At 38.0% G+C, this 20,969-nt stretch overlaps 1 protein-coding gene and 2 long non-coding RNA genes across 3 annotated transcripts; 2 read left to right on the top strand and 1 right to left on the bottom strand.

Moving 5' to 3' along the window:
* The first annotated feature begins 462 nt into the window (after positions 1-462).
* LOC148156080 (uncharacterized) lies at positions 463-6,362 on the top strand. Its single transcript, XR_015764749.1, has 4 exons — positions 463-1,037; positions 4,796-4,927; positions 5,081-5,206; positions 6,248-6,362. It is a non-coding gene; the product is annotated as an uncharacterized LOC148156080 (long non-coding RNA).
* Positions 6,363-6,767: 405 nt separating this feature from the next.
* Positions 6,768-9,772, top strand: LOC148156081 (NLR family CARD domain-containing protein 3-like). Its single transcript, XM_088010619.1, has 2 exons — positions 6,768-7,793; positions 7,930-9,772. Exons 1-2 carry the CDS (start codon positions 7,541-7,543, stop codon positions 9,720-9,722), a joined length of 2,046 nt encoding a protein of 681 aa, XP_087866745.1. The 5' UTR covers positions 6,768-7,540; the 3' UTR covers positions 9,723-9,772.
* A 9,576-nt stretch (positions 9,773-19,348) lies between these two features.
* On the bottom strand, positions 19,349-20,688 carry LOC148156082 (uncharacterized). Its single transcript, XR_015764754.1, has 2 exons — positions 20,600-20,688; positions 19,349-19,737 (listed from the first exon to the last, which is right to left on the bottom strand). It is a non-coding gene; the product is annotated as an uncharacterized LOC148156082 (long non-coding RNA).
* Between the last annotated feature and the right edge of the window lie 281 nt (positions 20,689-20,969).

Here is a 20,969-nt window from a genome sequence, read left to right on the forward strand (position 1 = left end):
GAATGTCCTTTAGTGCAGCTGATGTCATTCAGGTCAATATATGACGGCCAGAACCCGACCAGAACCAGAACCTGAACAGAATAACAAGCGACAACAATCTGAATAAACCTTTAAAAGTTGTTACCAGATGGACCAAAACTCTCCCAGTAGGACAATTTGAAGTGAGACCAGAACACAACAGAACCTCCATTTACTTTGGTCCCAGACAGAACCAAGTCAGAACTTCAGCTTATCAAGCAAACAGCAGCAGAACCACACAGCAACTGGCCTGAGACCGACCCAGTAGAACCTCCTGGACCTCCAGAACCTCTGCTGTGGTTGAGCTGAGCAGCTTCCAGACAGAAAGACCTGCAGAGACTGGAGTGAGGATGATGAGGGCAGAGAGAGGAAGGTGATCTGACTGTGCAGGAGGATCCCACAAACCACCACCATCATCATCTTCATCTTCCTCAGAGAGCAACCAGAACAAACTGGGAGTGAAGCTCTGCTGGTCGGCTCTGCAGATGCTGCTGAACCGGTTCTGTTGGATCCAGATCAGCTCTGGGGAAAGGTGAGGCCCTTCAGCTCCTCATAGTTTCACACCTGCTGAATCTGGTTCCTGTTCCTATAAATCTCGGCCTCCACCTGTGGATCAGACGACCTGTTGGCTTCTTTCCTTCTGTCAGTCAGATGGTCTCTGATCTCTGCATGCGAAGCGAGACGATACGACGTCTTTTCCTCCCTGACAGAGCTGCTCTACCAGAGACGTTAACAGAGGAACCAGCAGGCCTCCTGACATACAGATAATAAAATAAACTCAAAAAGGCACCAGGGGCATCAGGGATAAAGGGTCAGGGGCTTCTGTGTTTTTCATCTCAGAACGGCAGAGATGAATCTGCTAGAACCAGTTGGAGCAGAATCAGGTCTGAACTCCTCCCAGTAACTCCTCCTCCTCCTCCATCGCAGGTGAAGCTGGTTTATTCCCAGAAGCAGCTCTCCTGAGTCTCAGTCGGTCTGAAGCCACTGGAGAGTTTCTTCTTCTGATTCTACAACAAACTGTAAGTTTGCTTTGTTTCCTACTTGAACTTTGTCTTCAGGAACTTTCCTGCTTGTTTCTCTCTGATGTTTGGAGAAAATGTTCACTTCTGATTTCAGCTCAGAGTTTTAATCTCTGCTGGTTGAAGGTTAATCTACAGGATTGTAGCACCTCAAGGACTTTGGCCCAATGTAGAAAACAGGGTTTATTCTGGTGCTGACAACCCGTGAGAACTGCTCACATTAGAGAACGACAGCAAAATTCTACATCAGGACAAATTCATGTACTTTATATCTGACGGTTAACAGAAAATAAGCATAAACTAAACAGACCTGGTGAGCTGATGTCCAGGAGGGGCTAAATAATCCTTATTGGTTGTTTTCTCTCCTCTTATCGTTTCTCTTGCATTTTTCTTATATTTATCTTCAGTTTTCACTTTTCTTTCTGTGGAGTTAACCATCAGTTACATCCTTTAGACAGTATGTATCTCATAGTTTGTATGGAACTTCAGTATAAACAAATGTGTCTCATATTGAACTGAAATCTAATCAAATTTAGCTGAAATAATTTACAAATGGGTAGTACAGAAGATGTAATGTATAAAACTGCTACAAGGATTATTAGTGTCTGAATCTGAATTAATAGATTATTAGACTCTAACATCATGTCTGCAGTTTGTTTTCTGTTAACTTTGCTGTGAACCTGAAACGTTTCTATTTGTAGAAACTAAATCACCACCATCTGTGTTTCTGCAGCTCCTTCTGTCTTTCCAGTTAAACTGGAATCTCTTCATTCCTTCATCCTTTAGTTTCTGTTTGTTCTCAAACATTTCCTCTGTTATGGGGGAATTTTTCTGCCATAATCCAAGAGCACACATTTTCAGTCTGAAAACAGGATGTCAAGTCCCTTCATCTCAAAACTTTTAATACTTTTGCTTACAGTTTTATTTTGAAAGCAGGACTTCATGGCTTTCTTTTCAAAACATGTAATGTTTCTTCTCAAAACCTTTCCTCATGCTCACACATAGTTTCTGTTCTCTTTTGGAAATGCCATTGGGCATTGTACCCTGGCAACCTCTCAGCCAATAAAATGGAAGTGTTTTACTGGGTGCGTTTGTTTCCTTCCAGCGAGTGTGCCTGCATGGCTACTATTGATGGTAGCAACCCGTCCCACACATTGGACAGGGAGTTGGAGTTTTAATGGAGTTGGAATAGTCACACGTCCAAAGTTTTACTGCTAACTTTAAGAATTAGCTACTCTACTGCCACAGTGTTTTATTTAATCAGAATGAGACTGAAAGAGCAGCAAAATTAACCTTTTTGTTATTGAAAGTGAGCAGTGGCTACACAACACCTAATAATACTCGACCATTTCACATGTTATATTATATATTATTGTATTATATTATATTAGATATTTATTAGAATGCAGTGCTAGAATGATGCTGAAGAAAAGTTTAGAAACTCTGGTGAGGTCTTCATTTAGTTTATTGAAATATGTATTAACTGGTTTTAAATAAACTAAAATATTTTATTATGAGAGGAGCAGGTCAGGGAAGGCATAGGAGAGCCAGGTGAAGTTTCAGGGTGTGAAGATATAAAAAATTATATTAATTATAATAAAACAACAAAGGAGAACAAGTGAAGACTGATGTCAGGTTTACATCTTTCAGCGTTTCAATTTTTTGTTCATTTTTCCACTCTATAAGGTTAATAGTTAGGAGACAATAAGAAAAGTGCTTGAAGAGAGGGTTACACAGTAAATAGAGTTGAGATGTATAAAATGTATACATCTGGAAATTGTTAAAGTTGTTTAAATTCTCATTATGTATGATAAAAACACTTTTTTATCTTTAATTCACATTCTGATGCTGTACATCAGTGCAGTGTCTCTACATAAATCCATGCAGCAACATCAGGCTGCAGAGTCAGAGGGAGGCAGAAACAGAAACACATATCAGTAGATATTTTAGTTAAATGTGGCTGAAAATGACAAGATTTTTTTTACCTCAGTGTTTTTATAGCTCATGTTTGGTAAGTTACTGAATGCAGAGCTGGAAAGTGAGACTAAGTCAACAGTGAGGAGCTAAGGGTCTGTTAGATTTGAAAAGTATCATTTTTATTTATTTTGTAGATCAAACTGTTATTCAAGAAAAACAAACCTTATTTTTGATGGTCAAACTGCTGTATTGAGTTTAAAACTGCTGAGTCCTATTTTATGAGCTGTTTTCTACTTTGGTTTTAGAAAGAAGAAGAACTTGTTCAATTCTCAGTCAACTTTTATCAATGCATTTTGACCAATAAATATATCAGAATATTTGCCTCACAACTAGCAAGCTAAATACTCCGGTAGCCTGTCTGTGCTACCAGAGTATTTAGCTTGTTAGCTGTAAGGCAAATGATAAGTGAGTTTTCATCCTGGAATGAGTCATTGTGCTACATGGATGCATAACTAATCTGATTATTGGATTTTAAATAGTAATGTATTAGTATACTTGTTACAAAAACAAGGGATCAGATTAGAGTAATGTGTTATCAACGTGTTGATGGCACAATAGTTTATGATTTTTCTGCTCAAGATATTTACTGATCTGTCAGGTTTGCGATATGCGTCCCCCCCCCCCCCCAATTATAGACTTGTTCCTACGCCCTCGGGAGAACCAGAAATAGGAACATTTCTTAAGATTAATTTTCGGGGGTTGGCAAAGTTAAAGTTAAATATAACATAAAATGTGGTTTAAATTTTTTTGGGTTCAAGCTGCAGGACCAAAAATGGCTAGTAAGTACCAATGCAGATCAAATGTGTTTTTCTCAAACTGTTAAGACCCAAAAAAGTCAAATTAAGATTTAAATGTTGTTTAGATGAGTTTGGTTTAGAGTCACAGATCTAATCTCTGCTACACCTTTACAAAAACTTAAGGCTGTAAATAAAACAAGTTTTAATGAGTAACTTCACTTAATAAAATTCATCATAAAAATTGATTTATTGCAGTGGTTCTCAATACAAGTCATGTGCTATTTCAGATATGACTAAAGTTGCTTTAAATATTTTGTTGTTTTTATTTTTCCATGCCCTGGATGGATGAGAATCTAGAAATATGTAGAAAATGAATATTTGGGAAGCATCATAACTTAAACTTAAGGCTCAGTACCAGAGTTTTCTAGAAAAACATCCAGCCAACTCCAAATCAGCCTGGTCCAACCGGTCCGATCGGAACCGCAGCTCTATTCAGCCCTGCTTTCAAGTCGGTCCTGGTCTGGCTGTGCAGAGAAAAAGGGACTTAAGTGGGAGATAAGAAGAGGTTCTGAGTACAAGCATTAAGAGTTTTGAGAAGAAAGAGATGAAATCCTGTCGCTCATTTCTTTCTTGAAAATATATGTTCTTGGAGTATGGCAGAAAAATTCCTCAAAAATATGTTTCTAAATTTTACATTTGTTTTTATATCTGTTTATCATAATTAAATCAGAAACAACAGATTGAATCAGTGAATGTAAATGTTGCTCCATGTCTCCATCTAGTGGACTGATAGTAGAAGTTCAGGTTGAACCAGTGAATGTAAATGCTGCTCCATGTCTCCATCTAGTGGACTGATAGTAGAAGTGCAGCAGCTGATGCAGCTTCCTCTGCCTCTCTGCTGTCTGACTGCATTCACCTGACACTGATATGAAGCAGAGAAGAAGAGCCAATCAGAGGAGGAGCAGCTGATCTTTTTCCAGCACTAATGATGTAAAGGATGATCAGAGTTGATGTGCAGATGAATGATGTGTGTTTCCTCTGCAGGTGAAGCTAGAAAGTGTGTGTGAGCTGATGTGAATTCAGCAGCATGGATCAGTGTGAGGACAGAGAGGAGGGAGTCCCTCCCTCTAAAACCACTCTGTGTGGGGAAGATGAGAGCCAGAGCAAAGGTCAGAGGTGAGGTCACCATCTCTAACTGTCCACAGCCCTTTTCACACAGCGTTCACTATATCAGGCCAAAACAGACGTGGTGATGAAGCTGCTGCTGCTCCTCTTTGCTGCTTCATCCAGACTGAACAGATTCAGTTTTAATCATCATGTTTCTGTCAGGATCCATCAGAGACTCAGACCAGAACCAGAACCAGAACCAGAACCCAGCTGTGTGTCCTTTAAGAGCGACAGGTCAAAGGATGACATCTATAACTTTAAATCTCCTGGATCTCCACCATCAGAGAGGTGAGCTGTTTCTAACTGCTGTAACTGATCTGTAACCAAGTTCTGTTGAGTTCTGTTGCCATGGGAACATTAAACTGAATACCAGGTTATTTTATTTTCATTCCATCAATGCATATGGTAACATGTCTTCTTAAAGATGTCACACATCTTCCTCCAGGTTTGTGATGTGAGAGATCAGCAAGTTAAAATCAACCAAACTTTAATAAAATGTAAAGATTCTTTGGAAAGCTGACAGAAAAATTCACACAAAGATTCAGTCGATCTGGTTTCCATTCTTAATACCTGCAGTTATATAGAATAAATCCAGACCTTAAGCTGCACTAAAACCTCTTCTGGAATATTACCACAGCAGCTGCTGGCAGAACTAATGATCTGAGTTACTTTCTACACTTTTGGTTCTCAGTCCTGCTTCATAATTATTTCTGTTATTTCTGAGGATTTACTGCTGCAGGTTCAGACCAAGCCTTGTACCGTCAACATGACCAGGACAGAAACGTTCATGTGCACAAAATATTTCACTAGCAGCAGAACCATGAAGTTATTATAGGAGATCAGATTCAGTTAATTAATCTGAGCTTCAATACCTGCTGATGAAACATTTAAAAGACTATAATATAATCCCAGTCTTCATGTTAACATCAGTATCAATAAACAAAGTCCAATGGGATCATTGGTGACGCAAAAACTAATGAAAGAACTTTAAAAAATAAAATAAAACAGTTTATATCCAAGGTCTCTACCAGAACTTCTGCATGTTCATCTAATTAACAGAACCCTCAAAATCTGATACTTTTGTCTCCCTGAGATCAATTTAACTATCATTCAGTGAAATTGCCCCATACTGACCAGTTATTGACACCATAAGTAAAATAAATTACTGCTGATAAATAACAGGAAACAATATTAAACTAGAATCACCTCACTTTTCTGCTATGACCTCTAAAATAAATGTAAAGAACAAAGAAAACCTCAATAAGGATATGCTTACATAAATTATGGTGATATGAACAGATTCAGTTTTAATCATCATGTTTCTGTCAGGATCCATCAGAGACTCAGACCAGAACCAGAACCAGAACCCAGCTGTGTGTCCTTTAAGAGCAACATGTCAAAGGTTGAACCCATTTTCTTTAAATTTCCTGGATCTCCACCATCAGAGAGGTGAGCTGTTTCTAACTGCTGTAAACTGAACCAGTAAGTTTCAGATGTTCCCAGTTATATTTACAGAGTTTTGATCCATTATCTAAACCAGCTGCTCTGTTCTAATGAAAACACCTTCATATCTTCATCTCTGGGTGATGATGATGATGTTCTGCTGCTTCCTGGCTCCATGTCAGACTAACAGTGGGACACATTTCCACCAGCCACTGGGAAATACCTGGTAAACCAGTCTGGTCCATCAGGACTTGGTTCCTGTGTGCATTGTGAGATCAGTTCAGCAGGAAGGAAAGCTTCATGATGTGGTTGGTGAGATCTGCTGGAACTCAACCAGACCGAGCTGATGTGGACCATCAGAGGTTCTGCTGGTTCTTAGTGGATCAGCAGGAACATTAAATCTTTACTTGGATCATCTGGTTCACTGCTCACATCCAGATATCACTTCATGGACCTTTACCTTCTGATTGTCTCTGTGTGGGCAGATATAATGTGAGCTCACTGGCTTCCAGGATCTACAGGATCCATTTTAAATCCTCTAGAACATCCAGGAGAGGATCCCACATGGACACACCCACATATCTCAGAGCTCCTCCATGTCCACATCACCTCAGATCCAGTCATCAGAACCTGATGGATGTCCCACACTGTCCTGAAGACCTGTGTGGACAGAGCCTTCACTTCCACTGTCCCCAAGCTCTGGGACTCTGTCTCCACCAGCATCAGATCTGCTGACAGTGTGGACAGTTTGAAGTCCAAGTTCAGCACCAACTTTTTAAAATGTCTACTGGTGATTCTGGTGTTACTGGTCTTCATCCTTGTAGTTCATCTTCCTCTTTCTAACTTCTTTGTATTGTGTTCATGTGATGCTCTGTTTTCTGCTTTAATGTGACACTCTTAGTTATTTTATTAGTAAATATTGCTGGATGAATATTTCCTGCCTTCCTGATTGTTCCTGGTTCCTCCACAGAGTGGACCAGCAGAGCTCAGAGGTTCCCAGTGGTCCGTCTGCCCAGCAGCATCAAACACAGCTGGACTCCATATTTATGGTCTGTACATGAACAACAACTACTTTTCCATGGTTCTGTTCACAGTCGTCTCCATGCTGCACTTTGTAGACCAGAGGACTGTCAGTCTGTCCAACATCCATCTGGTGTTTGGCTCCATGATTTCAGTCTGATGTTTCCTTCATCTATTATTCTGTTCCAGCTGCTGGAGGAAAACATTGTCACTTTTGTGAAGAACGAGCTGAAGAAGATCCACAAGGTTCTGAGTCCAGATTACCCAGAATGCTCAGAGAGTCAGAGAGAGGATGATGAGGAAGGTGATGATGAAGAGCAGAGGAGGAGCAGCAGAGAGGCAGTGATGAAGATTACACTGAACTTCCTGAGGAGGATGAAGCAGGAGGAGCTGGCTGACCGTCTGCAGAGCAGTAAGAGGATTTCTACAAAGATTTGACCTGATGGATAAATGACATATTTACTGATGTCTGAAGAAATGGAATCATTAAATTATCTTCAGGAGATGATTTTGTTTCAACTCTAACTTTATTTTTCATGTTACTTTAGAACATCCTGCTGCAGTTTGTCATCAACTTAAATCTGGTCTGAAGAAGAAGTTCCAGTCTGTGTTTGAGGGGATTGCTAAAGCAGGAAGTCCAACCCTTCTGAACCAGATCTACACAGAGCTCTACATCACAGAGGGAGGGACTGGAGAGGTCAATGATGAACATGAGGTCAGACAGATTGAAACAGCATCCAGGAAACCACACAGACCAGAAACAACAATCAGACAAGAAGACATCTTTAAAGTCCCACCTGGACGAGATCAACCAATCAGAACAGTGATGACAAAGGGAGTGGCTGGCATTGGGAAAACAGTCTTAACACAGAAGTTCACTCTGGACTGGGCTGAAGACAAAGCCCACAAGAACATCCACTTCATATTTCCATTCACCTTCAGAGAGCTGAATGTGCTGAGAGAGAAAAAGTTCAGCTTGGTGGAACTTGTTCATCACTTCTTTACTGAAACCAAAGGAATCTGCAGCTTTGAACACTTCCAGGTTCTGTTCATCTTTGATGGCCTGGATGAGAGTCGACTTCCGCTGGACTTCCACAACAAGGAGATCCTGACTGATGCTACAGAGTCCAGCTCAGTGGATGTTCTGCTGACAAACCTCATCAGGGGGAAACTGCTTCCCTCTGCTCTCCTCTGGATAACCACACGACCTGCAGCAGCCAATCAGATCCCTCCTCAGTGTGTTGGCATGGTGACAGAGGTCAGAGGGTTCAATGACCCCCAGAAGGAGGAGTACTTCAGGAAGAGATTCAGAGATGAGCAGCAGGCCAGCAGGATCATCTCCCACATGAAGACGTCACGAAGCCTCCACATCATGTGCCACATCCCAGTCTTCTGCTGGATCACTGCTACAGTTCTGGAGGATGTGTTGAAGACCAGAGAGGGAGGAGAGCTGCCCAGAACCCTGACTGAGATGTACATCTACTTCCTGGTGGTTCAGACCAAAGTGAAGAAGGTCAAGTATGATGGAGGAGCTGAAACAGATCCACACTGGAGTCCAGAGAGCAGGAAGATGATCGAGTCTCTAGGAAAACTGGCTTTTGATCAGCTGCAGAAAGGAAACCTGATCTTCTATGGATCAGACCTGACAGAGTGTGGCATCGATATCAGAGCAGCCTCAGTGTACTCAGGAGTGTTCACACAGATCTTTAGAGAGGAGAGAGGGCTGTACCAGGACAAGGTGTTCTGCTTCGTCCATCTGAGTGTTCAGGAGTTTCTGGCTGCTCTTCATGTTCATCGGACCTTAATCAACTCTGGAGTCAACCTGATGGAAGAAACACAAACATCTAAAATGTTTTTATTATTTAATGAACCTGAACTAAAGTCTCTCTATCAGAGAGCTGTTGACCAGGCCTTACAGAGTCCAAATGGACACCTGGACTTGTTCCTCCGTTTCCTCCTGGGACTTTCACTGCAGACCAATCAGAGACTCCTACAAGGTCTGCTGACACAGACAGGAAGCAGCTCACAGACCAATCAGGAAACAGTTCAGTACATCAAGGAGAAGATCAGTGAGAATGTGTCTGCAGAGAAAAGCATCAATCTGTTCCACTGTCTGAATGAACTGAATGATCGTTCTCTAGTGGAGGAGATCCAACAGTCTCTGAGTTCAGGAAGTCTCTCCACAGATAAACTGTCTCCTGCTCAGTGGTCAGCTCTGGGTTTCATCTTAGTGTCATCAGGAAAAGATCTGGATGTGTTTGACCTGAAGAAATACTCTGCTTCAGAGGAGGCTCTTCTGAGGCTGCTGCCAGTGGTTAAAGCCTCCAACAAAGCTCTGTAAGGACACACATTGTTACTGCAGGTATTGTTGATGGGTAGAAATCTGCTAATTATGAGGTAAATATTCATGTTTCAGTTTATATTTTGGTGCTTTGTCTCTTCAAAGTGTCCCACTGGGGGGGACAAATACAAAGGTTGTGTAGAATCAGATGGTTCCTTCTCTGTCCAATAAAAACATTGTTGATTTGAAAGAACATAAATCCTGATGAATAGTTTAATACCAGATTTTCCTCCCTGTCTCCTCAGACTGAGTGGCTGTAACCTCTCAGAGAGAAGCTGTGAAGCTCTGTCCTCAGTTCTCAGCTCCCAGTCCTCCAGTCTCAGAGAACTGGACCTGAGTAACAACAACCTGCAGGATTCAGGAGTGAAGCTTCTCTCTGCTGGACTGAAGAGTCCAAACTGCAACCTGGAGACTCTCAGGTAAAATGTGACCAATCCTGGTGAAACCAGATTTCTGTCCTTTACCTGCTTTCAAAGGTGATTTAATTATTATTTGTGATTGTTACATCCCGGCTCGGCCAGGGGAAAGGGAAGTAACTGTAGCACCCACCGCTCCCGTACCTGGACCCAGGACAGAACTCTCGCTCTCAAGTGGGAAACTACTAGGGTTCGTTAGCTTTCCGGTATATACCAATCAGGTTTACCTAAATGTAGTGACTACTACTCAGTTACTATTTTCATTCCTATTTTGTTCCATCTAGAATAACCCAGACATCCATGCAGAACTTCGGGTTTATTTATTTTTTTTCACACAGCTAACTTTTTTTTTTCCCTCTACCCAGAACTTTGGCTGGAATTTAACACATTTTAGTATACATAACCCATTAATAACATTCCCAAAAATCCTAGTTCTCAATTCTACACCCTTTTACATTTCAAACATATAATTTCACACATACACACACACACACACACTCACAGGGCCCACATTCTCTCACAAACCGTCCGATACCCGCTGAATCTTTCGTCGCAGGCCTGTTGATTTTCGAGTTCGCCGAAGCAATCCTGCCGTCCGCGTTTCTTTTTTCTCGTCTGGTAACTCGATGAACTCATGAAAACCTCCTCCACCGATGTCCTCAACGTCAATGCTGTTTTCCGAGTCCACAGTCCCTTCTTTTCTTCTTTACTCCTTCAAACACGTTTTACAACTATATCTGTCCTTATGAAAAACCTCTCGCCATCTTGGTCGTTCCTCCGAACATGTGCTCCGTAGCTCGGTCCCCTCATAAATCACAGTCCTCTTCACAGTTCCTAACTCTTATTCCTCAGTACTGCACTATACTCAGCGTATAGTAATGGTTACATTCAACTACTATATCTTACACGGATATTTTCCCATCTGTTTGAATACAAAATCCCTCGTTACGACTCTTTCAACACTCTGCTCCATCCTTCCTCCCCGCTCTCCTTCTCCTTCCTCCTCCCCCCTTTTTTTCAGTCCCCTTTACTTTCCCTCGTAAATCTCCGTTACTCTCAAACCTATGGGATTCAGCCTCTTACTTACGCTGTAATAGATAAATCGCCGAAATGTACATTTATGTAACTCCATTACCCATTTTTAACCCCAGGTACTTATCAAAAGACATAAACCCCCCACTTCTTGTGGTTCTCAAACCCCAGGGCTACATAACATTAAAGAAACCTAGATGGTAAAGGTTTTACAATTAGAGATTTATTTTTTGGGTTTTGACAAAATGAAAGGGTAAAAATTAACAATAATCAAAATGTAGAGACTTACAACCATAATGTACTAAATTAAACAAAATCTACAAAACAATCAGAGTTGTAAACCAAAGATCTTAACTAAACAAAACTGGACTTCAAGTTCAGGTTAAACAACATTAAACAAAACAAACTACAAATCTCTAGCAGAGACACTAAGATCCCCCACAGGGACAAAGCAACGTACAAAAACTAGCAAAGCTTAGAAAAGCTAGCGAAGCTTAGAAAAGCTAGCAAAGCTTAGAAAAGCTAGCAAAGCTTAGAAAAGCTAGCAAAGCTTGGAAAAGCTAGCAAAGCTTGGAAAAGCTAGCAAAGCTTAGAAAAGCTAGCAAAGCTTAGAAAAACTAGCAAAAGGACAAGATGAGTTTACAGCCATCAACCCAACAAAGTGGCAAACTGTCAACAAAGAAACAGCCACTTCTCCTCCTCCTCGTCCTCCTCCTCCTCTTCCTCCTCCTCCTTTATTATGGCGGATCAAGCAACTTTAAGGTGCATAGCGCCACCTACTGTACACGACTGTGCAGCATCATTTCTTTACATCTATTAAATTCTATTTATTAATCTTGTTTTTTGAAGAAAAATAAATGATGCTTCTCTTAATCTGTAAATATCCGTTATGTTTCCTTCATTTCCTAACATTCCTTTAAGGCTCCATTCTTGACCTGTCCTTCCAACCATTCTTTTCAAATTCTCCCTTTCAGATTCATATGTTCTACATTTTCTTTCTCTCCACATCCTGAACATTTATCATCATTTTTCCTCCCTATTAAATATAAAATATCATTCAAATAGATATGACCTACTCTGAATCTGATCATTATTATTTCTTCCCTTCTTTCTCTCATTAATATTTCTAATTACTACTGACTTTTGTACTTTATATAATCTTCTCCCTTTCTTATCTTCATTCCACCTTTTTTGCCATTTTTCCATTTCTTTACTCTTAATAAATGATTTCCCTTCCTCTTTCCCAAAAGGAATTATAATGTTATTGCCACCTCTAAAGCCCTTTTTGCTAATTTATCTGCCTTTTCATTTCCTTTAACCCCTTCATGAGCTGGTACCCAGCAGAACCAAACATCGATGCCACCTCTATATAATCTAAATAAACTATGCTGAATTTCTAATACTAAATCTTTCCTATTATTTCCTTCTCCCTTAATACTTTCTAAGGCTGCTGTAGGATCTGTGCATATCACCACCCCGTCTGGTTGAACCTCCTCTACCCACTGTAAGCTTAATATACCTGCCATCATCTCTGCTGTGGAAACAGATAGGTGATCTGATAATCTTTTAGAAACGGGAATTTCAAACTCTGGTATATATATTCCTATTCCCACACATCCTTTAAGATTTTTAGAACCATCTGAATAGATTTTGAGGTAATTATGAGTTTCTTAAATATACATCAGTCTTTCCCCCTATTTCATTTAAATTCCAATCATTTTTCATTTTAAGAAGTCTCATGTCTACATTTACCTCAGGAAACAGCCATGGAGGAAAAACACTAATCGGATTAAACGGAGCTATTTTCTTATCCTCTAATCCAAACATTTTGATCAATTTACTTATCATCTATCCAAAACCATTACTCTGGAACTTTGCATGTTCCCAACAGTTTTGTAATATAGTTGAAGTTACATTCTCTTCTTCATTACTTTTAATTTTCCTCCAATAAACTAGAGCTAATTTTATTCTTCTCATTTCCAGCCGAGTCTCTCCAGTCTCTATTAGAAGAGCATTAATAGGTGTCGTTTTCACCACTCCTGTACGTAAAGCCCTGCTCTGTAGTCTATCTATCTTTTGTAGTGTTTTAGCTGCTGCTCCATGTATTAAACTGCCATAATCGATTATTGATCTCATAAGAGCCCAATATATGATTAATAATGACTGTCTATCTGCACCCCAGTTATTTCCAGCCACAGCCTTTAGTAGATTTATAACTTTCTTACATTTAGTTTCTAAGTTATCTAAATGTGTTTTCCATCTATAAGAACTATCTAACATAATCCTAGATATTTAAATCCTTTAACCCTTTCCACAGGCTGTCCATATAATGTTATTGTTCCTGTATCAATATTTCTCTTATCTGTAACAACCATAAAACACGACTTGCTTGCTGATCATTTAAACCCCATTCATAAGACCATTTTTCTACTTTATTAATTGCCTTCTTAATATTTCCTACTACATGTTTTATATTCTTTCCCCTCATCCATTTGGCCCCATCATCTGCATTCAGTGCAGAATTTATACATTTATCGGTATCAGAAAAATGTCATTAATCATTATATTAAATAAGATTGGACTAATCTCTTATCCCATTTTCCACATTAAACTCCTTTGAATAATCGTTCCCAATCTTAACTCTTATTTTTCTATCCAGATAAAAATTTGCCATCCAGTTATACATCTTTCCACTAATTCCCATCTGATTCATTTTTATAAGTAGTCCTTCTCTCCACAGTGAATCATTTGCTTTTTCTATATCAGAAAATACTCTAATCATTGCCTCCTTCATTTTAAAGCTTTCTCTGTCATTACTGACTCTAGTTAGAGCATCCATTGTTGATCTCCTGTTCTAAAGCCACACTGGTTTCCATTCATTAGTTTATTAAGCTCAAGATCATAACCTGATCTACTGACTATTATTTTCTCCATCCATTTACTTAAATGACAAGTTAAAGCTATTGGTCTATAATTATTTGGACTGATAGGATCTTTCCCTGGTTTATTAAACTGAAGTATTATTGGCCTTTTCCAGCTATTTGGTGTTAAACCTTCTTTCCATATTTTATTAAATAATTTTAATATTAATTTCAATGTTACTTCTGGAATCTGTGGAAACATAGCATAACATAATTGATCCTCCCCTGGAGCTGAGTATCCTGTCCCTTTCAATCCTGTTTTCATTTCTTTCATGGTTTTATTCATGTCTAATTTTGCATTTTTGACATTTTTCCAATACATTTTTATGATTTCAGAGTTTTTGTGTTTTCTGCTGTCTATGAATGTCTGTCAGATGTTCACCACTATGAACTGCAGCAAATGTCTCCCCTATTAAATCTGCCTTATCTTTATTTAAAACTAATATTTCCTGCCCTCTGACTAATGCTGGCATTTTAACATTATTCCTTTTCCCAGTCATTTTCCTAAACATTGACCAAACGTTCTGTAATTTTATTTCTGAACCTATTGAGGAACAATACTCTCTCCATGTTTTCTTTTTTACTTCTTTAATAATTTTGCGAGTCATTGCTCTTTTCTTTTTATATCCAATAAGGTTTCCGGTTGTTAAATTTTCCTGTAATATTTTAAATGCCTTGTTACGTTCTTTAATTGCTCTACTACATTCATCATTCCACCAAGGAACTACTTTTTTCTTACCTTTAACTTTTATTTCTGGGATACTAGAATTTGCAGCATTTAAAATCTGTTATCTGTTTTGTACAATCTTCAATGTTGCCTTTTAATGTAACCATATGACTGGTTTCCTCACATTTTAAATTTATTCCAGTTAGCTTTATTGAAACTCCATCTTGTTAATATGAAATCTTCCTGCCTATTTATCCGGTCATTAATTATTGTACTCACTGGAAAGTGATCACTCCCTAATGTAGACTCCCTGTTAATATCCCATTCACATGGACTAACAAGACAATCAGTTATTAATGTAACATCTAGACATGAAACTGTATTTTTATGTATATTTACTCTTGTACCTTTTCCATTATTAAGACAAACTAATGACCTTTCATCCATCATTTCTTCAACTATGATACCATTATGATCCGTCTTCTTGCTCCCCATAGACTATTGTGTGCATTAAAGTCACCACACCATAATTATCTCCTATGTAGTTTCCCTGCTATTTTTTAAACATTTCACTATTCAGACTTTGACAAGGATTATAATGATTTATAATTTTAATATTTCCATATTTTCTTAAATTAAATGTTTCTATATTAACACATTCTAATTCTTTATTCGTTGGGTTTTTCTTATAAGCTGTTCCATCCTTAAAGTGGCTCATCCACCTCCACCACCATAACTTCTATCCTGTCTTTCTATATCCAGGGATTTTAAAATCTAGGTTAGGTTTCAACCATGTTTCTTGAACACATATTATTTCTAAATCATAAATAAACTTTAAATTCTGTCATATTAAACTTCTAGCATTCCATTGAAGAACATGTAGAACCATTATAAAAGCTTGAATCCTGAGCATTTTCTGTTGTTTCACTCAAAATGGTCTGAATCTGATCTGCTTGGATTTCTTTCATATCTAAAAATCTTCCTGCTGCCGTTACGATTGCTTTTATTTGATCACTTTTCTTCTTCATTTGTACTGTAACATTGATAATATGGCACATAAATGCTACAAAGTTTTCTTTTTCCACCACCATTGAATTTCCATCCACTACATTTATGCAAACATGCTTTTTGTATGTTTGTTGTTGGTACCAACATTTGTCTCTGATCATTCTGCCCTTGATTTGAATTCCAAGTTGTGTTTCTTTGACCTGTTTCTCCCAACCTCATTTCTCTTGAATTATCTTTCCTTACTCTTTTTAAAGCCTCAGCTTATGAAACTCTTTCTGTTATTTTGGTTCTTGGAGCTTCTCTGGCTTCCCTTTGTATTTTACATCCACCATATGCTGCATTATGATCTCCTCTGCAGTTACAACATTGATTTTAGCATCTTTATCTCACTTTCCAAATTCATGTGGACCTCCACATCTTGGACTCCTAAGTTGACAATCCTTTGCAATGTGTCCCATTCTTTGGCAAGTAAAACATCTGAGGGGTTTGGGGATGAACTCTCTAACTCTGTACTTCATGGATCCTAGCTGGATATTTTCTGACATTTTCAGATTGTAAAATTACTGCCATTGTGTCTTTAAGTTCTCCATCTCTTTTACTTTTAATCCTGGTGGCGTCTGTTATTTTCCCTCCTTTGATTTCTTTTTTCAAATCCTCCATTGTCATTTCCATAGGAACTCCTGATATTACTCCTCTCAGCCTTGATAAAGACCCTGGAAGATGTTTTAATTCTTTCCCCCATCAAGTTTTTCATTCTGATTATCTTTTGTTGTTGTGTTTCACTGATAGCATATATTAGCATTCTTCTGTTGTTCATAATTCTAGCCGTTTTAATTTTCTCTGTTTCTTCCTCCATTGCTCTGGTCAACTTTATCGGGTGGATAGATCCTCCTTCTTGCTTCAATTCCACTATGACTTTAAATTCCACTTCTCTAGTAAAGTCATTCTGTTCTCGTGAACTCGCCCTGTCGTTTGTTTTTGTCTTTTTAATTGTTTTAATCACAACAAAAGGCAACATGAATAAATATAAAACAGTCCCTTAAATCAGTAAAACAGGAACATTGTTGACCTGATAGAAAAAGACATTCATCCTGATGAATAGTTTAATAACAGATTTTCCTCCCTGTCTCCTCAGACTGAGTGGCTGTAACCTCTCAGAGAGAAGCTGTGAAGCTCTGTCCTCAGTTCTCAGCTCCCAGTCCTCCAGTCTCAGAGAACTGGACCTGAGTAACAACAACCTGCAGGATTCAGGAGTGAAGCTTCTCTCTGCTGGACTGAAGAGTCCAAACTGCAACCTGGAGACTCTCAGGTAAAATGTGACCAATCCTGGTGAAACCAGATTTCTGTCCTTTACCTGCTTTCAAAGATGATGTCATTATTATTTGATATAATAATTGATGTCTGACTGTGACATGGTTAACCTGCTAAATCTCAACACATAATAATGGATCATTTTCATTTCCTCCAGGCTGAAAGAATCATAAAGAAAGTTATTAAGAAAAGTGGAGGTCAGGCTTCCACTGATAGTGTAACTCTGGATTATTGACAGATTGCTGCATCCTAGTTGATCAGAGCAGCAGGGGGCCAAATATAGCTCCATGTGGAACCAAGAGGTTGGAGAGAGAAAATCAGTTTAAACTGTTTCCTATCAGAGTTCAGTTTGTCTCTCTGTCTTCACATCATGGGCTGGGCGGGGCTTCCACTGATTGGTCTACTGAGAAAATACCAGGAGCTGATTGGCTGATGGACAGGAAGTTAGACTGTTCAGATAAATGACATTAACAGATATTATTGGCATTGAAGAGATTTGGCTGAGAGCAAATGTAGATTCTAGAATAAGTGGAAATGTTTCAGTAACAGGAAGAGGATGAGCAACATGTTAAAATAATCATCTATATTCAGAGAAACAAGTAGAGGAATTTATCTAGAATATAAATAATACAAAGTCAGAACCTTCTAGAAATTCACTGTTATACAGACCACAAGATATCTTTAAGCTAAACAGTCATTAATATCTACAATAACCCTTTGAAGAATTTGAATTAAAATGAGTTACAAGAAGATTTCATTTCCTTTTGTGGTCAATAAGCTGTTTTTAATTATAATTTAAGTATAGCAGTAGAAATAATAATAATTTAAGTTAAAGAAGAGATAACTATTATGAACATCAGAATCAGTGTGAGCCCCACAGCCCTGAATCCGACGGCCAACTGCTGCTTATTTCTTCGTTCTCTCTGTTATTTTACCCAGACGGCCAGAACCACTTTGTGTCCAGACTTGGGTTTAATAAAACCTCTTTGTTAAAAACATCATCTGGTCTGGACTTTGTGTTTTCTGTGTGATGACATGAGGATGGTAACATATTGGTGGTCCATCCTGTTCCAATAACATGTTTAAAACATATTTGGTTCAATGTTGTGATATTTATGAATGCAGTTTTAATGGTGGTGATTTCTGAAAGTGTTTCCATGTGTTTAGTGACCTTTAGTGTCAGGTTGGTGTTTTCACAACTCTTTAAATACGGGGTTAAATTTCCCAGTAACACTTTATTTGTGTGCATCAGACTGACATGACATTGTCATAAACGTGACATAGCAGCTGTTATGAACATGATGGAGTCTTCATGAATGTTTACAACACTGAAAAAAATAACTCTTTGGATTAACATAAAAAAATCATGGAAAGATTTTCCACCTGATTACTTTGCTTTATTTCAGCACTATGTAATTTTGTTACTCCGATTTAAAGGAAATGTGTTGGCTCAACTTAATTTATTAAGGTTATTCCAATTTAAAGCAAATGTGTTGGCTCAACTTAATTTATTAAGGTTATTCCAATTTAAAGGAAATGTGTTGGTTCAACTTAATTTATTAAGGTTATTCCAATTTAAAGGAAATGTGTTGGTTCAACTTAATTTATTAAGGTTATTCCAATTTAAAGGAAATGTGTTGGTTCAACTTAATTTATTAAGGTTATTCCAATTTAAAGGAAATGTGTTGGTTCAACTTAATTTATTAAGGTTATTCCAATTTAAAGGAAATGTGTTGGCTCAACTTAATTTATTAAGGTTATTCCAATTTAAAGGAAATGTGTTGGTTCAACTTAATTTATTAAGGTTATTCCAATTTAAAGCAAATGTGTTGGTTCAACTTAATTTATTAAGGTTATTCCAATTTAAAGGAAATGTGTTGGTTCAACTTAATTTATTAAGGTTATTCCAATTTAAAGCAAATGTGTTGGTTCAACTTAATTTATTAAGGTTATTCCAATTTAAAGGAAATGTGTTGGTTCAACTTAATTTTTGTGGTTGATTCAACTTATTTACTTTAGTTGGACCCAATGTAATTTAATAGAGCCAGCCTAACTAATTTTACAGTGATACCTTCACACTACTTAATTACGTTGATCCAACTCATGAAAATTAAGTTAGCTGAACAAACATGCTTCATGCTGAAAGAAAGCTATTTAATCGTGTGGAAAATCTTTCCATGATTGAATTATGTTAATTCAAAGACATTTTCTTAAGTGCTATTAAATGAAGTGTTTTAAGACCACACTGAAAGAAGAAAGAACACTCAACAATTAGAAAAAGTACAACATGAACTGTATTTTCAAAATTGTTATCCATTTTCTTTTTACACAGCACAAAAAACAGCTGAGTTGAAAGTTGAAATAAACAACAAAAGGTCAGTTTTGTTATTCCAGAAAAAAACTGGGCTGTGTTTAGCATAGATCAAATTCTTAACAACATAAAAAGTGTCAGTAAATTCGCTCAACTTTGCGAACTGTAACAGTTAAAATTTAGTTTTCCATTACGGTCTTTAGAAAAACATGTAAAGATGCATTGCTCAAGTTGTTCATCACTTCCACCCCGTCCAGGAGAATCCCAACATCCTCAATGGCATCGCCAGGCTCTGCACTCTCCGGTCGGATAACGAAGATTCCACAGACGGTCTCGGCCATTTGTGCACCTTGATGATGGGAACAAGGGTGGGGATTTGGGGAGGAGAGATTTCACATCTCATTAAATAAAAAAATAACTTTACACTTGTTTGGCTGACTCACCAACAGCTAAGGTCCATCAAAGACCTGTCTGTGTTAATTGTGAGTCCAGTGGTAAGATTTCCCATTTAGAAAAGGTACCATATTTTCTACATTTTCACAAAAATCGTCTTATAATGGGGTGCACCTTGTGGTGCGGAAAATACGGTATATTGTCTCATATGGAAAAACATGAAGAGAAGGGATGAATCCCAAATAGGCCCCATATTCCATGGCCTGTTCTCCTCAATTGAAATGACAGTCTGAGGATCCACCACACAGACTGTCATTCCAAACCAGTCCTACTTATGTGCAAACAAAGCCCTGACTCTGTACACAAACCAAACATCTTATACATGAAGAACCTGTCTTATTTCCTGGATGGAGGAAATGTCATGACTATGTGTGGTAGTTATTTCCAAATAGATCAGTACTAACATCTTAGGTAAAGTTAGTTCATATTTTTGTCTGCGTATGAAACAATGCTGTTAGAAAATAAGGCTAAATAAAACAGTCCAAAGATCTTTTTGTGGAGTTTAACTCACCTAAAAATCCTCATTTTAAACCCACTTAACAATAACTGTAATTATATCAATCTTACTAATGATTATCCTTTTCTGTGGGAGAAATCTAAAAGCATCTCAAAAGTCAAATTAAAATTGAATGTACCCAAGTGAAAAAAAAAGTGTTAATGATCTTCTCTTACTTTAAATTTATTGGTAATTCACAGGAAGTCCAATTAACTCCAACTATCATCACCTCTTTTGTGGACACAAAGATAAATTAACATACCATGTACTCTTTCTCCAGCTTCTCTGGATCTTCATTCAGGTATGCACACAGACCTTTTAGGATCCACCCTCGTCTGACTTCAGCAGTGTTTTCCTAAATATGCAGATCAGAAAACAATGAGAACAACCGCAAAAATCCAGCAGTATACTATAGGGTCACATACTTGAAAACTTAAATTCAAATGAAGTCACAACGAAAGTGATCAGTGGCTTGCAGCCTATTTGAAAGATCTTTAAAATTGTTATTCTCCTTTCATTATGCCATGACTAAAATTAAGTTTAACATTTTATTTAAACTTCTAACTGAAGCTGTCACCTAAGAAATATTTATGTCTGAAACAAGGGTACAGTGTAGGGGGATATACTGTGAA

Source organism: Poecilia mexicana, unplaced genomic scaffold (assembly GCF_051168715.1).
Source record: "Poecilia mexicana isolate PSO_F unplaced genomic scaffold, ASM5116871v1 scaffold_12, whole genome shotgun sequence".
NCBI lineage: Eukaryota > Metazoa > Chordata > Actinopteri > Cyprinodontiformes > Poeciliidae > Poecilia > Poecilia mexicana.

Excerpts from the sequence above, each read along its gene's own strand:
- LOC148156081 (XM_088010619.1), top strand. The coding sequence starts at position 7,541 with ATGTTTCCTTCATCTATTATTCTGTTCCAGCTGCTGGAGGAAAACATT. Across the intron at positions 7,794-7,929 it reads GGCTGACCGTCTGCAGAGCA|AACATCCTGCTGCAGTTTGT; the intron begins GTAAGAGGATTT and ends ATGTTACTTTAG.